This window comes from Elephas maximus, chromosome 17, assembly GCF_024166365.1.
Source record: "Elephas maximus indicus isolate mEleMax1 chromosome 17, mEleMax1 primary haplotype, whole genome shotgun sequence".
NCBI classification, from domain to species: Eukaryota; Metazoa; Chordata; class Mammalia; order Proboscidea; family Elephantidae; genus Elephas; species Elephas maximus.
The window spans coordinates 25,789,922-25,811,167 of record NC_064835.1 but is presented as its reverse complement, the minus strand read 5'-3'; the positions used below and the strand labels follow the sequence as shown (position 1 = coordinate 25,811,167).

At 39.8% G+C, this 21,246-nt stretch overlaps 1 protein-coding gene across 1 annotated transcript; it reads right to left on the bottom strand.

The window, feature by feature from the left end:
* Positions 1–4,503: 4,503 nt before the first annotated feature.
* LOC126061131 (olfactory receptor 8A1-like) lies at positions 4,504–5,451 on the bottom strand. The gene has a single exon (XM_049857463.1). The coding sequence runs from the start codon at positions 5,425–5,427 to the stop codon at positions 4,504–4,506; it is 924 nt and encodes a 307-aa protein (XP_049713420.1). The 5' UTR covers positions 5,428–5,451.
* Between the last annotated feature and the right edge of the window lie 15,795 nt (positions 5,452–21,246).

Sequence of the window (21,246 nt, the reverse complement as noted above, 5' to 3'; positions counted from 1 at the left end):
TGTTTCAAACCTGTTCCTCAGCACTTTTATGACACTGTCCTTTTCTGAAATCTTGTTTAATTTTTTGAATTTCTAGTTGTTTTTATATGATTTCTATTTGTGAATTTATTTTGGCATTTTATTCCTGTATTATTTTCCTGAATTCGTCCATTTTCCGTGAATTTGTCTATTTTTTTCCTCATTTTGTCTGCTTTTTGCTTCAACTCTTGGATATTCCTGAATATTAGAGATTTTAATTACCTATCGGGTAGTTCTAGTGCCTTTTTCTTCTACTGGAAAGTCACCTGGTGTTTTATTTTGGACACCTACTAAAACCATCCTGTCTTATAAATATATATATATATATTTTTCCTGCTGTCTTTGGGACATCCAGCAGTTATTTTCTTCATTTGTTGATTGTAGATTTGTTTGTTTCATCGTGCTTTTTGGTTTTATTTGTTTATGTCTGGCCAGGTAGGTTGTGCATTCTTTGTTGTTTGCTTGTCTGTGGACATATTTTTCACCTCCTTGTCCAATAGTCAGGGTCAGTTGCTCAGCTCTGGTGCAGCCGGGCTGGTCCAGATGGAGGGGAGGGGCTGAAATGGGTTATTTGAGGCACATACTGGGACTGACAAGGTGAGCAAGGGGTCATTGCAGGGGGAGGATCCAGTAGGCCATGCCTGTGCTGCTTGGGAGTGCAATGTTCAGCACATGGTGTAGATAGGCAGGAGGGAGGGGGAGGGGGAGGCTGTGATATGTGGAGGTAGGTTGAGAGAAGAGAGAAACAGGAGCAAAAAAGGTGCTGAAGGAGCTGCCATTTGAGTGGAGAGACAAGAAACCAAGAAATGAAGAAAAATAAGGAAAAAACAAACAAAAAGAAATAAATAAAAAAACGCCCTCAGGGATCCCTCCAACACAGTTGCATAGACCAGGGAAGCAACTCTCAAACTAAGCAGTACAATCTGACTAGAAGGAGTGGAGATGATAACACAGCCCCAAGTATTCAGGGGACAGGAAAAGAAGGTAAAGACAAGAGACTGAGAAATTAAGAAAAATGGAAAGGAAAAAAGAAAGAGAAAACCAACAAAAAAAGTAAAAAGAAAAAAATCCCCCATGGATCCCACCAGCTTGGTGGCTCAGACTCGGGAAACTGCTGCCCAGCTGAGCAGTGCTTCACAGCCTGTCAAGAAGCAGCAAAGATGGCACAAGGAGTCGGGTGTTCAAGAGAAATGAGGGGAGGAGGTGAGAGGCAGGGAAGAAACCAAAAGAGGCCAAAAAAAAGCAACAATGAAATGGCAGTGAAGAAGCCAGTTGGCCTGGGCGGGGTGAATCCTCATGGCAAGGAACTGTTGCCTCCCATTCCTCCTCAAGGCTCTCTAGGAAGTGGCAGATTGGCCGACCAGGAAGCAGCAAATCAGGCTGCCAAGTAGCCCCTATTGAGCCCACTGGGAAGCAGCAAATCTGCCCTCCAGGAAGCCAGGAAATGGCTTGCCAAGAAGCATTGAATTGGCCCTCCTGGAATCCAGGAATCGGCCCACTGAGAAGCAGCGAATTGCCCCACAAGAAACAGTGAATCGGCCCTCCAGGAAGCCAGGAATCAACCTGGTAGGGAAGCGGCAGTTTGATCAGCATTGAAGTGGTGAAGGCTGAGCAGGGGGAGGCAGGGTGGGTGGTGAGAAAACATGTCTTACTGGTTACCTGGTGCTCTGTCTCCTCTTATATTCTTATATGTTTTATGCCTGTTCTTAAATGTTCTAATTTTTTTCTGTTGAGATTGATTTTGTTGTTGTTGATTTGCAGGATTTACTTGTATATTCTGGTTATTAATCACTTGTCAGCTTTATACTTGACAAATATCTTCTTCCATTCTATTATCTATTACTCTTGTCCATGGTGGTCCTTAGTTGAATAAGATTTGTTAGCTCTAATGTAATCAAATTCATCCAAATGTTTTGCTATATGAGTTTCCATTTTGAAGTTTTTATTAAGAAAAGAACCATTTCTCACTTTAGGTAATAAAGATATTTTATTATTTTGTAAAGATTTACAGCTTTGGAAACCCTATGGAGCAGTTCAACTCTGCCCTCTAGGGTTGCTATGAGGCAGAATTGACTTGACAGCAACAGGTTCAGGTTTATTCTTTTTTAAGGAGTTCATTGGTGGTAGATTTCTCAGTTCTAGGAGAGAACATGCAGGAGAAAGTGAATATGGTGGACATTTTGGAATGGCTCCATTCTGCACTCCTATTCAGAGTGGTTAAAAATTCCAGAGGCCTTTTGCAGGGTGATTAAAAATTCCAGGTGTCTTTTGCAGCTAGAGTTCTGAATATGAGTTAGCTTTTACTTGTGAAATCCACTCATGTGAGCTTTGGGAGGTGGAAGTGAGGAGGTGCAACAGCTGCAATTGCTGTTGACAAGCAAGGTTATGGAGGCCTATCTACCTAGAATGTTGGTCTAGGGTTTCTGTTGCTTATTTACCAGTTTTATGGGTGTGAGAGGTATTTTTCATGGTGGTAGTAGTCACAGCAGCAGTAGGAGTTTTCTGACCTCTAGGTCATATCTATTCTGGCTTCTCTTTGGATTTAATAGTCCAGTAGGGGCTCTCTAAGCCCTTCTTATCCAATTATTAAAATTAAAAAAACTGAGAATATAATCTCCAGTATTAAATACCTTTCTATTTGATAAATCTAGAGTTATTTCACTTTTCCATACCTAACTGATGCAATATAAAGCAAAAAAACCAAATCCGTTGCCATCGAGTTGATTCCAACTCATAGCGACCCTACAGGGTAGGAGTGTCTGGTGGATTTGGGTTGATAGCTGAGCTCTTAGCCACTGCACCACCAGGGCTTCATAGTGTCTAAGATACTTAAAAATGACAAATACTGATACAATATTATTTCTAAAACAATTATAAATAACAATTTAAAAAAATTTCTACAAATCTTTTGCAGTGCAAGACCACGGACACTTTAACATAAATCTCTGATATTGTTCAAGGGAAAAGTGGGAAGACATTGTGCCACATGCTGATTGGATTTACTGAGTCAGGTTGGCAGGATAAGAAGATTGAACAGTTATCTAGGGAAGAAAAAAGACTGCAGCAGTGCCTAATGTCTCCTTGGCCATGTGGAATGAATGGAGAGGTACTGTAGAGGGGAAGTTATTTTCAAAAGACAATTGAAATTGGGAAACTAAAATTAGGATAAGGTACAGGCTGTATAAACAGACTATCAGCCAAGAGAACAGGGATAATGAGTTGTGGGTTTGAATTACAGTGTTGCAAGTTTACCAGCTATGTAACCCTGAGAAAGTTACTTAACCTCTCTAAATCAAAGTTTTCTCATTTCAGAAAATGAGAAAATTAAGTAAAACACTTAGAAGACTGCCTAGGATTCATAAATGTTAGATGCTATGATGATGATGGCAATAGTGGCAACTGAATTTAGGGACCATTTAGAAGATCTTGGGTAGGAATAAGTAGAGGGTAAAAGTAAAATGAGATAGAAAGAGAAAGAAGAGAAGGGAGTAATCAGGGTGAGGAAGAGGTTGTGTGTTACTTCTTGGTGACTTTCAAATTCATCTCCATTTGTCTTGTGTATGCCAAAGTGCAAATTATGAGAATTAGTTTGGGTCGTATGTTCCCTATTGAGGATAATAAATCAATAAACATTTTTCTTAAAGTCACAGATAAAAGTTTTAAATTTACATTATAATCCAGATAGGTAAACGTTTATTAGAGATCCAAAGTTAGAAAAAACTGATCCTTGATGGAAGAAAACATAGATGTGAAATCGGTAAGACTCAAGCAGAGTCAAACATGAAATACATGAAAGTAAAAAGGGAAAAGATGAGTGAATGCATTTAATCGGTCATGTTGAGAAATATTTGCTCTCTATCAATGTGTGTGTAAATCTTTGAAGGGCTTCCCCCTGTATTTATATCTTGGTTTTCAACTCAAGCCAGAATAATGACATTTGCAACCAAAAGATCTTCTACTTCATGTTTTCTGAATGGTAGCATTCACCTGCTTGTTCCTTAGACTGTAAATTAGAGGGTCCAGCATGGGGATTGCTGTGGTGTGGGACACAGAGGCCATGCTCTCCTGGGCCAGTGAACTGACCTTGGATGGTTTTAAGTATATGAACGCAGCAGATCCATAGAACAATTCCATTGCCACAAGAAGGTAATATTTTCTCTATAGAAAATAATGGTAATAATGTTTTCTCTATGGGAGGAAATAAACAATGAATGACACTCAAACTCAATGCTTAAAGTGTAAAATTTATGTTAAATAAAAATAAGTTAGTAAATGTTTAACAAAGGGCTCAGGATAGAAAGAATAGATCCCAAATAAAAGAAAATATGAACTTGAAAATAGTAAGACATGAAAGAAAGTGGGAAGGAAGAGAGAACACATTCACTAACCATGTGGAGAATTGGTGTTACACATCCATGGTTGGACTTTCCTTTGGTATTGATAACAACCTCGTTTTAAAATTGAGAAAGAATAATAATATTTGTGTTAAGACAGTTTTCTTCTCACTGTTTTCTGCATGGCAGCCTTCACCTCTTTGTTCCTCACACTGTAAATTAGGGGGTTCAGCATGGGGATCACTGTGGTGTAGAATACAGAGGCTGTGTTCTCATGGGCCAAGGAACTGGAAGGTTTTAGGTACATGAATGCACTAGATCCATAGAATGTCCCTACTGCTATAAGGTGGGAACTGCAGGTGTTGAAGGCTTTGGACCTACCCTCCATCCTCCTGATGTGGAATATGCTATAGAGGATGAAGGCATAGGAGACGAGGACTGTTAAACTGGTGACTATGATGTTGAATCCAGCCAAAAAGAAAAGTGTCAGTTCAATATTGTAGGTGCTAGAGCAAGAGAGCTTCATGAGAGGGAGGATGTCACAGAAGTAATGACTGATGAGGATCTCACAATAAGACAGTTTTAACATGAGGGTGATCCCTACTGTTGAGCCAATGAGCCCCATGATGTAGGCCACAGCCACTAGCAAGGAGCAGATTTGATGTGACATAGTGATGTTATAAAGCAAAGGGCTGCAGATGGCAACATAGCGGTCATAGGCCATCACCATCAGTATGTAAAACTCAGCAATGACAAAAACAATGAAAAAGTAGAGCTGTGACATACACCCAGCATAAGATATACTGTTCTTCTCTGACACAAAGTTCACCAGCATTTTAGGAGTAATGACAGTAGAGTAGCACATATCTATAAATGACAAATTGCTGAGGAAGTAGTACATGGGGGTGTGAAGCTGGGAATTCAGACAAATGAGCATGATCATACCCAGATTCCCCACCATGGTGACCATGTAGATCCCTAGAAAAAGGAAGAAGAAAGGGAGCTGGAGATCTGGCCGATTTGTTAATCCTCCTAGAATGAACTCTGTCACAGTAGAGTGATTCTCTGCAGCCATTCTTCTTGGGGTGGGAAGCCTGTAAGGATAAGAAAGGAGACCTGTGAAACACTATACAGGCAGCCCCCAGGTTAGAAACAAGAAAAGTTCCTAAGTGTGTCTTATTTCAAATTTGTAGGTAAGACAGAACAGGTACATATGGTTCTTATTTAGTGTCAGTTAGTCAAATGTTCATCTTAGTATGTAGTAGACATTTTACCTTTCTACACATATAAGACAATTAAGAAGCATTTCCAAATACATTAAAACATCTTAAACATAAGAATATTGTACATAATAATAATATACAATAATAATAAAAGTAACTACATAAGGTACTGTACTGAAGAGAGAGAGAATCTACGTGTGTGTGTGTGTATGTATGTGTGAATATATGTGTAGGTATACAGTACCGTAAAAAACATTAAAGAAACAGTTCTTAAAATAGTACAGATAGAAAAAAAATCGTGATTAAAAGTTAACACACTAGTTCCATCAATGTCTTACATACTGGAAGGGGCATTTATTAGATAACATTATGATAACGTTAATAATTGGATGATACAGGAAAAATGATGAAGAGATGGCTACTGTTGAAGATAATGGACCTGGTGCTGGACAGGGGGGTGTGGTTTACCACTGGAGTCAACTTCTTGAAATAGTTATCAAGCAAGGTTTGTAAAGAACTTTTATTTTCTCATCATTAATGGCCTTATGGCAGCTGATGCCCTTCGTAACTGTCCAGTAAACTTTGATGACCCTGTCTGTATTAGGATCTTGCTGCTCTGACTTTGCTATTCCTGCTTCAATGAGATGAATGTCTTCAGCTAACTCTTCCATCAAAACCTTTTTTGGCTCTGGAATTTTTAGACCCCGGTCTTCTTCCTCAAATGCTATCATCTGTTGCTGTCATTCCACAGGTTTTCATTGGTTAATTCTTTGACATGTGAGTCAAGTAACTTTACGACATCATTTTCACTAATGACTAATTGCAGTCAGTTACCAATATTAACCACAGCTTGCCTGATTTGATGATGTTGTCAACTGTAAACCCCTGAAAAGCATGTGTAAATTGGGGGCACAACTTGTTCCACACTCCTTTCATGTTTGACTGATTCACATCATCTCAGAATCTGCAATGTTTTTGATGGCATCATAGATGTTATAATTCCTACAGAACTGCCTTAAGCTCATCACATCATCTTGGATAGCTCTTACTGTTTCCGAAAAGGTTCGTTGTAAATAATAGACCTTAAAGGAGGCTATGGCTCCCTGATCTATTAGCTGAAGTAGCGATGTGCTGTTGGGGGGTGTCTTAGTCATCTAGTGCTGCCAAAACAGAAACACCACAAGTGGATGGCTCCTACAAAGAGAAATTTATTCTTTCATTGTCTAGTAGACTACAAGTCCAAATTCAAGGTGTCAGCTCCAGAAGAAGGCTTTCGCTCTCTGTTGGCTCTGGAGGAAGGTTCTTGTCATCAGTCTTCCCTTGGTCTGGGAGGATCTCAATGCAGGAACCTCAGGTCCAAAGGAAATGCTCTGCTCCTGGCACTACTTTCTTGGTGGTATCAGATCCTCATGTCTCTCTGCTTGCTTGTGTCTTGTATACCTCAAAAGAGATTGGCTCAAGACACTACCTAATCTTGTAGACCTCATCAGTATAATTGTCGCTAATCCATCTTATTACATCATAGTGATAGAATTTACAACATATAAGAAAATCACATAAAATGGTGGACAATCACACAATACTGGGACTCAGGCCCAACTAAGTTGACAGATATCTTGGGGGGATGCAATTCAATTCATAACAAGGGGTAAAAATATGACCTTTATATTGGGGTGAAAATCTTCTAAAGTGCTTGGATGTCATGGTGCATTTTCATGCAAAGGAGATCCTTGAAAGTAATTTTCTAGCCAAACAATAATGTTCAACAGCAGGGACAAATCGTTCAAGAACCAATCATCAAACATGGCGATTGCAACACAAGCCTTTGTATTTGCTCTCCAAATTATAGGAAGGAATGCCTTAATATTACAAAGTAACTTCAAATTTAGGGAGTGTTATGGATTGAATTAGGTTCCCCCAAAACATGTGTTGTAAATTCTAACCTCTATGCCTGTGATTATTATACCACTTGAGAATGGGTTGTTTTTGTTATGTTAATGAGGCAGGATTAGTGTAGGGTGTATCCTGAGTCAATCTCTTTTAAGATATAAAAGACATCAAACAAGGGAGCAGAGTATAGATAGGTGAAGAGAGATGCCAAGCTACATGAAGTTTCCCCAGGAGCAGAAGCTCTGAAAGAGACAAGGACCTTCCCCCAGAGTTAACAGAGGGAGAAAGGTTTCCTCTAAGATTGGCACCCTGAATTCAGCTTCTAGCCTCCCAAACTGTGAGAAAACAAATTTCTGTTTGTTAAGGCCACCCACTTGTGGTATTTCTGTTACAGTAGCATTAGATAACTAAAAGAGTGATACACATGCAAAGATTTGGACTTGAAACCCCTGGCTGTGTTAGCCATATCAAAGTGGCTTAACTGCTAATAATAATAAGTAATCTGCAAAATAAATGATTTTAGAGGTTTTTTTGAAGTGCACAACACACAATTTATAAACTGGGGAAGCACCGAACTCACAGAGGGAAGACAAGTCTCGCAAGTGAAATCGGTTTTCCAAGGAATCGGGGGAAGTATCAAGAAATCATATTCTCAAAGAAAGAACTAAATCATCAATTGAATTCCCAACCTCAAATGGTGTCTGAAGTTAAAATAAAGGCATTGTTTGGGAAGAGATAGAATCCTGAAACTTGGGATGGGGACATATAGGCAGATATTCAGGAAGTTGGGGACACTGAGTCCCTAAATTCCATTGAATCACTCCTGCCAACAGAACTAGCCCTCTCACTCCTATCTGAAGAGATTATCTTTGTCTGTTAGGCCACCCTTCCTAGTAAAACCGTTAGGCCTTCCACCACCATCTGATGAGATTAACCCAGCTGTATCTGAAGAGCCTTCATATGAGTCATCCCTTGGGGAGGTGTCTGAGCCATTGCTTTACAAGACAGCACTGAGTGCTCTCAGAACACAGCCCCTCCATCCATTTTTGCTTCTAGACCTATAACTGGACATAAGTCCCAGTAAGCTCCAAAAGGTGAAGTACAAAGCATGACCTAGGAAGAGCTTTGTTACACTCCAAAAGAACTGCTTGAGTTTTCTAATATGTACAAACAGAAACCTGGGTAATATGTGTGGGGGTGATTATTGAGGGTGCGGGATAATGGTACAAGGAATATAAAGTTTGATCAGTCTGAGTTTATTGCTACAGGTCTTTCTACTAGCACAGATTTTTCATTCAGTGTTTCAGCTCAAGAGATTAGGAAAGAACATAATAATTTATTTGGTTGGTTCGCTGAAGCATGGATTACCTGGTGGCCCACACTAAATCATGTTAAAGAGCCAGACCTGCCTTGGCATACTGTAGAAGAAGGAATCCAAAGATTTAGGGAAATTGGCATGTTAGAGTGGATTTATCAGGCTGACCTGATAACCCACAGACCCACACATGGAGTGCCCAGAGGACACACCTTTTACCACAATGCTGAGGAACAAATATATGAAGGGAGCCCCAGCATTCTTGAAGACTGCTGTAATTGCTATTTTATGTAAGTCAAATTTGACAATGGGAGCTGCCCTAACTGAATTAAGACACCTAACTACAATTGGCTGATTGGACCTCATACTAGTAGGAGCCAAGTGGTGGTACTCAAATGACAAAGACAAGGTAGTCACGTTTACTGTAATGGACAGTGGAGTTAAAGCATTAATCAGAATTGTCTGACTTGTATGGACTTATGACATTGGATACATAGTCATGGTGTCCCTAGGAGTGAAATAGGTGGGAAATCTACTAAATATTTACTTGATCTGTACAAGCAGCGGGAGAATTCTAGGTCAAGTGAATGGCAGTCTAACTTGAATCACCAGAATAGAGAGTCACAGCCCTTCTATCAATTCCCAGACTTGAGCCAGTTTACAGACACAAAACCTCCTGAATGAAAGGGAGGCCAGATCCCCTTGAGGAAGGGCCCCACTACACTGCCAAAAATTTGTATTGTTAATTTTTCTCCCAGCCTTCCCCAAAGGAATCCATCTCCTTTTCATAAGAGTGACTGCTCATTCGGAAAAAAGAAATAATCAGACATTTCGAGGATGACTGGATACCGGCTCTGAACTGACACCAATTCCAGGAGACCCCAAAACATCTCTGTGGCCCGCCAGTCAGAGCGGGGGCATATGGAGGTCAGGTTATTAATAGAACCTTAGCTCAAGTTCATCTCACAGTGGGTCCAGTGGGTGCCCAAACCTATCCTGTAATGATTTCCCCAGTTCCAGAATGCATAATTAGAACAGATATACTCGGCAAATGGCAGAACCCCCACATTGGATTCCTGACAAGTGAAGTTAGGGCTTTTATGGTAGGACAAGCCAAGAAGCCAAGTGGATGGCGTTAGAACTGCCCTTACCTAGGGAAAGAGTAAACCAAAAGCAATGCTGCATTCCTGGAGGGATTGCAGTGATTACTGCCATCATCAGGTACTGGATGGATGCAGCAGTGGTTATTTCCACCATATCCCCGTTCAACTTGCCTATTTTGCCTGAGGAAAAAAAAACAGGTGAATTGTGGAGAATAACAGTAGATCATGGAAAACTTACCCAGGTGGTGGCTGCAATTGCAGCTGCTGTTCCAGGTGTGGTTTCATTGTTTGAGCAAATTAATACATATCCTGGTATCTGGTATGCAGCTATTGATCTGGCTAATGCCTTTTTCTCCATACTTGTTTAGAAGGACCACCAGAAGCAGTTTGCCTTCAGCTGGCAAGGCCAGCAATACACCTTCACAGTCCTACTTAGAGGTGTATCAATTCTCAAGCCCTATGTTATAATTTAGTCTGCAGGGACCTTGACTGCCTTTCTCTTCCACAAGACTACACACTGATCCATTACATTGATTGCATTATACTGATTTGACCTAGTAAGGAAGAAGTATCAGTGACTCTAGACTTATTGGTAAGACATTTGTAGGCAAGAGGTGGGAAATTAACTTGACAAAAATTCAGGAGCCTTCCACCTCAGTGAAATTTCTAGAGGTCCAATGGTGTGGGGCATATTAGAATAATCCTTCTAAAGTTGAGGATAAGTTGTTGCATCTCGCTCCTCCTACAACTAAAAAGAAGGCACAATGCTTGGTCAGCCTTTTTGGATTTTGGAGGTACCATATCCCTCATTTGGGTGTGCTTCTTTGGCCTATTTATCAAGTGACTTGAAAATCTGCTGGTTTTGAGTGGGTCCAGAGCAAAGAACACTCTGCAACAGGTTCAGTCTGCCATGAAAGCTGCTCTAACACTTGATCCATATGATTCAGCTGATCCAATGGTGCTTCAAGTGTCAGTAGCAGAGACAGATGCTGTTTGGAGTCTTTAGGAGGCCCCTATTGATGAAAAACAGCAGACCCTTAGGATTTTGGAACAAAGCCCTGCGATCCTCTGAAGATTACTACTTTCAGCTTGTTACTGGGCCTTAGAAGAGACTGAATGCTTAACCATGGGCCACCAAGTCAATATGTGGCCTGAAGTGCATCATGAAAAGGCTGTTGTCTGACCCACAAAGTCATAAAGTGGGATATGCACAGCACTCCTTCATTAAATGGAAGTGTACATAAGATTGGGCCCTAGCAGGACCTGAAGGCACAAGTAAGTTGCATTAGGAAGTGGCCCAAATGCCCCTAATCTCCACTCCTGTCATGTACCTATCCTCTTCCAGTCTATACCTATGACCTCATGGGGAGTTTATTATGATCACTTCACTGAGGACAAGAAAACTTGTGGCTGGTTTACAGATGGTCCTGTGCGATATGCAGGCACCACTTGAAAGTGGACACCACCAGCACTACAGCCTCCTTCTGGGAACTCCCTGAAGGACAGTGGTGAAGGGAAATCCTTCCAGTGGGCAGAACTTTGAGCAGTGCACCTGGTTGTTCACTTTGCTTGGAAGGAGAAATGGCCAGATGTGCAATTGTATACTGATTAATGAGCTATGGCCAATGGTTTGGATGGTCAGGGACTTGGGAGGAATGCAATTGGAAAATTGATAACAAAGAGGTATGTGGATAGATATTTGTGTCTTATGTGAATGTTTGCCAAAGGGTGACCTCAGCAGAGCAATTTTAATACTCAAGTGGTTGGGATGATATGTTCTGTGGAAACCAGCCATCCTGTTTCTCCAGCCACTCCCTTCATTGCTTAATGGATTCATGAACAAAGTGGCCATGGTGGCAGAGATGGAGGTTATGCATGGGCTCAACAAGATGGACTTCCACTCACCAAGGCTGACTTGGCTACAGCCATTGCTGAATGTCCAATCACCTGGCAGCAGAGACTGACACTGAGTCCCTGATATGGCACCATTCCTTGAGATGATCAGTCAGACCCCTGGTGGCAGGTTTGTTACACTGGATCACTTCCATCATGGAAAAGGAAGTGTTTTGTTCTTACTGGAATAGAAACTTACTCTGTGTACAGATTTGCCTTCTCTGCATGCAGTGCTTCTGCCAAAACTAGCATCTATGAACTTACAGAAAGCCTTATCCACCATCGTGGTATTCCACATGGTATCACCTCAGATCAAGGGACTCACTTCATAGCAAGTGAAATGTGGCAATGGGCCATGTTCATGGAATTCACTGGTCTTACCATGTTCCCCATCATCCTGAAGCAGCTGGTTTGATAGAATGATTGAATGACTTTCTAAAGACACAATAACTGCACCAGGTAGGTGTCAAAACCTTGCAGGGTTGGGACAATGTTCTTCAGGAGGCTGTATATGCTCTAAATGAGTGCAATATATGGTGTTATTTCTTCCATAGCCAGAATTCTTGGGTCCAAGAATCAAGGGGTGGAAATGGAACTGGCACCACGCATTAATACCCCTAATGATCCACTCATAAATTTTTTGTTTCCTGTCTCCACAACTCTATGCTCTAGGGTCTGGACGTCTTAATTCTAAAAGGAGGAATGGTCTCAACAAGAGACACCACAATGATTCCATTGAACTGGAAGTTAAGAATGCTCTCCAGTCATTTTTTGGCCCCTCATGCCTTTCAATCAACAGGCAAAGAAGGGAATTACCTTACTGGCTGGTGTGATTGATCCTGATTACCAACAGGAAATAGGACTGATACTACATAATAGTGGTAGAGAAGAGTATGTCTGCAGTACAGGAGATCCCTTAGGATGTTTCTTAATACTACCATGCCCTGTGATTAAAGTCGATGGAAAACTGCAACAACCCAATTCCAACATGACTACTATTGCCCCAGACCCTTTAGGAATGAAGGTTTGGGTCACCCCACCAGGGAAAGAATCACAATCAGCTGAGGCACTTGCTGAGGGTAAAGGGAATACAAAATGGTTGTTGGAAAAAGGTAGTTCTAAACACCAACTATGACTACATGACTGTAAAATACTACAGTATTCAATTTTTGATGATCATCTCTGAGGGAGACATAGAACTAGGCCACATTGGAGGGACTGCTTACTCTGCTGTCAGGCTACAGTCTTAAAACTGGAGCTTGAGTCCATCCATAGAGTACATTCCATCTATAAACATGATTCCCTTCATAAGTAACATGTTGATCTTATTAAAAACTGTTCTAGATACTACTTTCATGCAACATTTGATAATTCCAATATGGCAACAATTATGATAAGTACCTATATTACTGTTAATGATGCAGGTCTTATACAATAGCTTATCCCTTTAGGTAACCAATTAAAATTATCAGAGAAGTCTTTCTGAGGGAGTACACAAAGCCGTGTAGTCATCTTATGGATTTCTTTAACGTCTTGCTCAACTATGCTGGGAGTATTAATCCAGGAACAACAGGAAGTTTTAATGATGGCACAAACTTGGCCTTGTTGGCAAGAAGGAAATCTAAGACTATATGGTCATCCGACACAACCTCAATATAACTTCAAGAAGGAGACCACTCTTAAGTATCTCAGTGGAGGTGGTTATGTTGTATCATCCCTGGTAACAAGAACTGGTAGGCTGAGTTTTAAAATATGACCCATCAACAAATAAAACTAAATCAGAATTTCTTAATGGAGTTTCTTGTAAATGTGGCCTAGGAGATAAGAGTTGTTCAGTAAGATCTAAGCAATTATGAGATGCATAGTCATTATCATTAGGGAGAGGAAGCAATGTAGCTGGATTCAAAGAGGTTACGGTATGTAATGGGACATTGGAGGCAGCCAAAACGAGAACCTTGAAAGAGGTTAACTTGCTGGCAGAAAGATGTTGGGTTAATATTGAATTTAAAACAGATGACAGTTTATGAGGGACATAAACGTCAAGAAAATTTCCTACAACCACATCTGTCACAGTTTCGACTAAATTAGAAATTGTGGCTACTGTTCTAAGACAAGGGGGGTAGCCTCTAGCAACAGGATCTAACTGAATGTTATAAAATCTAACAAGTCTTTGCTGTCTTCCATGTTTTTGAGTAAGGACTCCTAAAGCATTTCCAGATTTTTGTAAAACAAAAAGTGAAAAGTCTAACTTGTAGTTTGGGGATTCTAAATCTGGGGCACTTTGTAAAGCCTGTTTTAATTTATCAATAGCTTCCTGACTTTCTCTAGAATGTTTAAAACAATCAAATTCAGAGCTTTTTAGATCTTGTTAGAGGGGTTGGGATATGAAAGAAAAATTAGGTATACAAGTTCTATAGTAGCCACAAAGGCCTAAAAGTCCTCTTAGTTCCCTTTTATTAGTGGGAGTGGAGCATGCTAAAATAGTTTCCCTTCTTTTGGGATCAATAGTGATCACTTCTGCAGAAATTATGTGCCCTAGGTATTTAACTAAAGGTTGTGCCAACTGTAATTTTTCTCTGGAGACCTTGTGACCTCCAGTGATTAAATGCTGTAATAGCAAGACACTATAAGGCAATTTTGATGAGATTTTGAGCAGGTTAGTAAATAATCCACATAGTGTAACACAGTAGACCCTTTTGCAAACTGTAAAACTTGCAAATCAGCATGGAAAATTTGAGATAAATAAGTGAGAGCTTCTGTGAACCCCTGAGGCATCACAGTTCATGCGGATTTTTTTGTCCTTCCACGTAAAGGCGAATAGAAATTGACTATCTGTATGAACTGATACGCTAAAGAATGCAGTACTGTCTTAGACTAGGTCCTCTAGAGAAGCAAAACCAGTAACACATATAAATATATAGATAGATTTATATCAAGAAAATGGCTCACACGGTTGTAGAGGCTGGGACATCTCAAGTCCATGGATTAGGATAGAGGCTTCTTCTGATTCACATAGCTGCAGGGACTGGCAAACCCAAGATTGGTAGGTCTGAGATCAGGGCTCTTGATCACAGGATGTGAAGATCAACGAATCCCAAAATTGGCAACCAAGACCACATGTCAGCTGCTAGCTCAAGTCTCAAGAACTGGAGGTCAGACAAACAGGAGCCAGCTGCAGGATCCAACTTAGGCAAAAGCCAGAACATTCACTTATATCCGGATGCAGGCCACACACCCAAGGAAGCTCCCTTTCAACTGATTGGCTACTCACAGCAGATCCCATCATGGGGGTGATCACATATGAAATCTCAACAGAGAAGTGATCACATTATACAACTGCCAAAACACTGAAAATCATGGCCCTGCCAAGTTGACAGACGATCTTAGCCATCATGGCTACAAAGGCCAATTACTGTGAACTGAGAAGTTTCTGGAGGGACATTAGAAAAGAGCAAATGAGGATTTGGAACTACGGGAAACCTGGGTATTATAATGAAATTGATTGGACGTAATCCCTGAACAAGTCTCCAACTCCAACCATTAAGTTTCTTAACTGGGCTAGTTCAGGGTGTGATTAAACTCTATGATAAGTTCTTCAATTGTGGGGGTTATTCCTTCCTGAACTTCCTTCCTTAAGAGACATTGGGAAATCCAAGGTAAAGGCCTATAAGTATCAATTTGAATTTCTATTGCGTTGGTAGAGAGTACATGACCAGTATCTGTGGACCCAGTGAACCAAAGTGTTTCCAGCATGGCTGAACAATCATCTAATGAACTGGAAGGAATAACCATAGGATCTTCAACTGAGAGAAGGGTTAAGGCTTGTAAATGACAAAAGTTTTCTTCAAAAGAAGCCTCTTTGGTCTCTACAGAATCAATAGAAAGGTCTAATAACATTTCCCCTTGTTCATTAAATACTACAATTTCTCTTAAATAATAAATCTCTTCCTGATAAATTTACTAGAGTATCTTCACTAAGCAAAAATGGATGCATATCTTTTATAGAACCAAAAATCACACTAACAGGTTGAAAGTTAGCCAGTGTTTGTTTTTCCACAATTGTTGAAGTAGTATTACTTCGGGGCAAGGGCTTTTGCAAATTAGTAGGGCTAATCACTCAACGGCATTGGGATTTTTGGGGGGAATCACCAACATGTCAGCACCCGTGTCAATTAAAAATTTGCTTGGCTCTCTGTTTATTTGGATTGTTGTTTCTCTTGGGAATCTAGTATTACCATAGAGAAAGCCTCTGTTAACTCCCTGGACCACTTTCAGGCTCTTTTTGAAAAAAATTCAGACACCTTAGAAATTAAAAATTTTGCTTTTAAGTTTGTTACAGTCCTTTTAAGGTCTCCTAATTTTTTACAGCAGTAACAGATAGGAGATTTTTATTTCTGACCCTTTAGAGAATTTTATGACACAAAGAGGAAAGGTTTTTGGTTGAGCCCGCAACTGTTGAAATTGTAAAGTCATTAATTTTCTTTGTCTTTCACCATCTTCAATCTCTATAGTTTGAGCTAATTCATGAATTCTGTTAATTCAGGTATAGGAGTATTTTCCACGCTAAATTCTTTCTTTTGACTAAAGTTACTAGCTCAAGATCAAGTCCAGGTATGAACACTGCATTATAAACTCCTGTGGTTCCTGTCTGACCCATACCTAATCCAGAATGTTCTTCAAATTTTTGGTACAACCTAGTTTAATAATCATATCCTAATCACCTTTATTTTTCACTCAAGAATTAATTTTAGTCCAATCTATTACTGAAAGAAAAGCCTCCTTGATAGCCTTATATAATTTACAAGCTTGTTTTGCAACAGCTGTAAGTAAGCCTTTGTTCATTTGTTTGATCAACATTTAAAGCTAGGCTCTCTTGGGTTTTTTTTTTTTTTCCCCCAATAAGCTTCTTTTAACCATATTTGAGCACCTCCTGGGATAACTGACATGTGAACCAATTGGTATAAATCAGATAATACTGGCTGATAAGCATCTATAAGGACTTTAAATTTCTCGGTAAATGTAGATGGATCCTTCTGTACATCTGGAAATTCTTTAGCTATACTATGTAATTGACTGTGTGCCCAGGGAACATAGGTTACAATAGTTTCTTTAGGATTATCTCTAGTTCCCATGCAGGGTGGCACAGAGTGGCATCTAGGTGATAGTATGAGATGACTCTGAAGATTCTTTTGGAATGTATTGAAGTTCTGATGAAAGGTTATCAGAATCTTTAGGGGTATAGGCAGGTAAAGTAGGGTAGAGAGAGATGACCTCTACAGGAGAAGAAGGAGGAAAAGAAGCAGCAACAGTATGTAGTTGTTAAAGCTGCTTAGGTTGTTTTGAGTTGTTTCTTGTAAGGATGCAAATCTACTTTTTGACTCTCTTTTTGAAGCTTCAAGATACCAATTGTAAAAAAGCATCCCATTGATTTGATTTTTGGGGGGCTGTTCCATTCCAATTTACTGCACAAAAAGGTTAACCTAATTCAAAACTGCCCCATAAAGGCGACTGGTTTTCTAGATTTTCTTTAGTAATTGTAGGCCAACATTTAAGGAACAAAATTGAACTAGGACCATATTTAAACATGAAAGCAGCTGGAGTCCAGAAGGACCAGCTACATCTTTGGAGGTGGTATTGCCCATGTTTTACCAGTAGGTGGTGTGCGTGTCTTTAAAATGTGCACTTTTGTCTTATTGTTTTAGTTATCTAGTGCTGCTATAACAGAAATACCACAAGTGGTTGGCTTTAACAAAGAAAAATTTATTCTACCACAGTTTAGGAGGCTAAAAGTCCAAAGTCAGGGCACAAGCCCCAGGGGAAGACTTTCGCTCTCTGTCTGTTCTGGGGGAAGATCCTTGTCATTGATGTTTCCCTGGTCTAGGAGCTTCTCAGTGCAGAGACCCTGGGTACAAAGGACACGCTCTGCTCCCAGCACTTCTTTCTTGATGATGTGAGGTCCCTCTCTTTGCTTGCTTCTCTCTCCTTTTATTGAATCAAGCCTGTGACCTGAGTAAAGGAGTTGCATTTCACCCTAATCCTCTTTTATATAACTTAATCTTACCTCATTAACCTAACAGCCTCTAATCTTGCCTCATTAACATCATAACCCCAAAAATCCATTGCCATCAGTCAATTTTGACTCATAGAGACTCTATAGGACAGAGTAGAACTGCCCCATAGGATTCCAAGGAGCAGCTGGTAGAATCAAACTGCCGACCTTTTCCTTACCAGCCAAGCTCTTAAATGCTGTGCAAGCAGGTCTCCTATTAACATCACAGAGGTTAGAATTTAGAACACGTAGGATAATCACATCAGATTACAAAATGGTGAACAATACTGGGAATCATTGCCTAGCCACATTGACACACATTTTTTTGGAGTCAATTCAATCTACAACAAGCATGCACTTCTGCCTTTTTTCTGGCTGAGAGCTCAACTTCTTTTTAAAAGCAGAAAAATTTTCTGTTCTGCTTTCTGGAAAAAAAAAAAAAAACTTCAAAAAGCATTCACAGCTTGTAACTAACAAAAAACAAACTAGATGACACACAAAAAAATCAAGAATAAGAATAAAAAAAGGAAAAAAAAACCATTGCCAGTGAGTTGATTTTGACTCATAGTAACCCTATGACAGAGTACCAACCCCTACTTGCCCTGGGTTTCAAAGGAACAGCTGGTGGATCCAAACTGCCAACCTTTTGGTTAGCAGCTGAGCTCTTAGTCACTGCACCACCAGGGCCCAAAGAACAGTGGCCACCAATTTCTCCAAAATCCCTGAAAGGTAGGCTCCCTCTCAGAGAGTCCTTTTATCTTGAAAAGTGGACTGTTTCTTACAGAGTCTTGTTATTTTAATCTGGGCAAAGGATTTTTGCCTTAAAAAAAAAAATTAAAAACTGTTTCCCCTTGTAGTGTTCTGGTACAGGTAGGTTCATAGCCTTTAGGTTTGAAGCTTTTATTGGAGAAATTTTAGCCAGCAGGACTACAGCCTAATGCTAGACATCTGCTTTATGCTTCTCTTATCAACATGGAAACCTGAAAATGACTAGGATCTTCCAAGCAAGAGACAACAAAAAGAAAGGCTTTCAATAAAATCCTCAAAAGAGCCACGTGAAGCTGGAGTTGCTCGATTTTGAGAGCACTCACCTCGTCCTCCTCTGAGGACCCGTGGAAAATCAGACGGAACACAATGGTTTCGTGCGGGCACCTGGTTTCCAAATCTGTGATGATCTATGATACCTTGCAGGTCTGCTGGTTGGGCTCTTTCAAAATCTCATCCTCTTCACCAATTTATGTCAAAGTGGCTTAATTGCTAAATAAGTAATCTACAAAATAAGTGATTTTAGAGGTTTTATTGAAGCACACAACACACTCTTTATAAATTGTGGAAGCACCGAGCTCACAGAGTGAAAGCAAGTCTCACAAGTAAAATCAGTGTTCCAAGGAAACGGGGAAAGTATCAAGAAATTATATTCTCAAAAAAAGAACTAAATAAAGGGGAGGGCAGCTATAGGAAAATCAATGAATATGGTAATAATCACACTTTGGTTGGATATATGTCACATAGTTGTGGTAAAAGTCATACATATTATTAGTAGCTTAACTAAAGAAATCACAAAGAGTTTGTACTTTATTTCTAACTGGTTGATACCTTGTAAGAAACCACAAACTTAATTTGACTAGCTAATTATCTTGTAATAAACCATAAGTTGTGTTAAGAGTTTCCTTGGAACAAATTGTAATATCTGATAAACATGTTTTTCAGAGACAGAAAAATGGAGGTAGATTCTTCGCAATGGTCAAAAGACAAGGTGGAGTCTTAATTTTGCATTGTTACAGGATGGTCAGGGGGTAGTTGTAAGTTACAGTTTTTTCCACAAACTAAGTGCTTCAAATATTATGCTGTTACTCACTGGCAAGCAATAATGTTAGCCTATCCTTTTTTTTTTATTTATCCTTTGATGACTTATAGCCTGGTGCATTTTTTCCTCTTTCTATAATAGGTCCTTTCAGGCATTTTCCTCCCAAATAAGCCATTCTCATCTACATTAAATACTTTGTCTGCCAAATAACCTCCCTCCTCAATAATTTTTTCAACATTTCAAGAAAATCACTTGTAGCACGTACATCAGGACTCACTGCTTCAGTTTGTACTTTTATATTGTGTAAATTTGCCCTCACTTTGAAATGATTGGACCTACCCCTACTTGCAACAAATCCTTCATCACAATCACCTTCATTTGCTGCAATGCAGTTCTCAAATCATTGAAAAGGTTTTGAGCCTTTTCTTGCACTGAAGTTAAGCTAATGGGCATATTACAGTGATTTTGATTGTCTAACCAAATTATCAGTACCCTTTCCATGAGTTGGGATTGGCTTGATGACAGTGGGTTTGGTTTGGTCTTTCCATTTCAATAATTAAACCACTGCATTGTTTTGTAGTAATTGTAGCTTTCATCAGGGCAGAGCCTTTCACATGCTTCATTATTCTCACTTTATCCTTTAAAATTATTCCAATCGTTTAACTCTCCCCTAACACTATTCCAATGACTGCAATAATTCACCTCTTTCTTATTGCTCTATTATTTACACTTTATTTTTAATTGTGATCGTTTTCCTTCTCTTTGGTGCATCACCAGCACTTGCATTGGATTTACACTTTGGCAGTATGGCTACAAGTGTAAATTAGAGGAAAATTTAAGCCAAATACAAAGTTACACACTCGACATGGGTTAACAATGGCAACATGATCCAACTTAAAATGGTGGATGGCATTCTCCTTCCTCGAGCTGATGAACCCAACTGCTCAAGCTGCACATTGTTTTTATGAGCATCACAAAGTAGTGCATGTGTTCATTATTACAAGCCATTGTATTTAAGTCAAAATTTTAATACAACAGTCCACTCATAAACACAAGTTATCTGTAAGTTGGGCATTCTTAATCCAGTTATTTACTGTACAGCCTTTCTGGTGAGGCCAGGTACAAGCATTTGCTCCTGATTGTGTGATCCTGAACTCTTTCCTGATTGCTTCTCAGTCCTTCTAATGTTTGCTAGAAGTCAGACAATCATGGAATGTTACAGAGATCATGAAGATGAGAAAAAAAGGGCCAACATCTGGAAATTTTAGCACCTTCATGTTCCTTAAGTATCCTAGAGTTAACTACTAGTATGTTTCATTTCTTGGGGTTGAAGTGGTATTTGGTCTCAGAAACAGAGTCACCCTTGTCATCTATGCAGTTCCCTAGATGACACAAATGGGTTTACACACAATTACTAATCAAAAAGTTGGTGATTAGAACCCACCCAGCAGTGTCACTGAAGAAAGTCCTAGTGATCTGTTTCCATAAAGATTGCAGCCTGGAAAACCCAATGGAGCAGTTCTACTCTATAACACATGGGGTTACCAAGAGTCAGAATCAACTCAATGCCAACGGGTTTGGTTTTGTCATCTATGCAATCCCAAAATATTCCCC

Excerpts from the sequence above, each read along its gene's own strand:
- LOC126061131 (XM_049857463.1), bottom strand. The coding sequence starts at position 5,427 with ATGGCTGCAGAGAATCACTCTACTGTGACAGAGTTCATTCTAGGAGGA.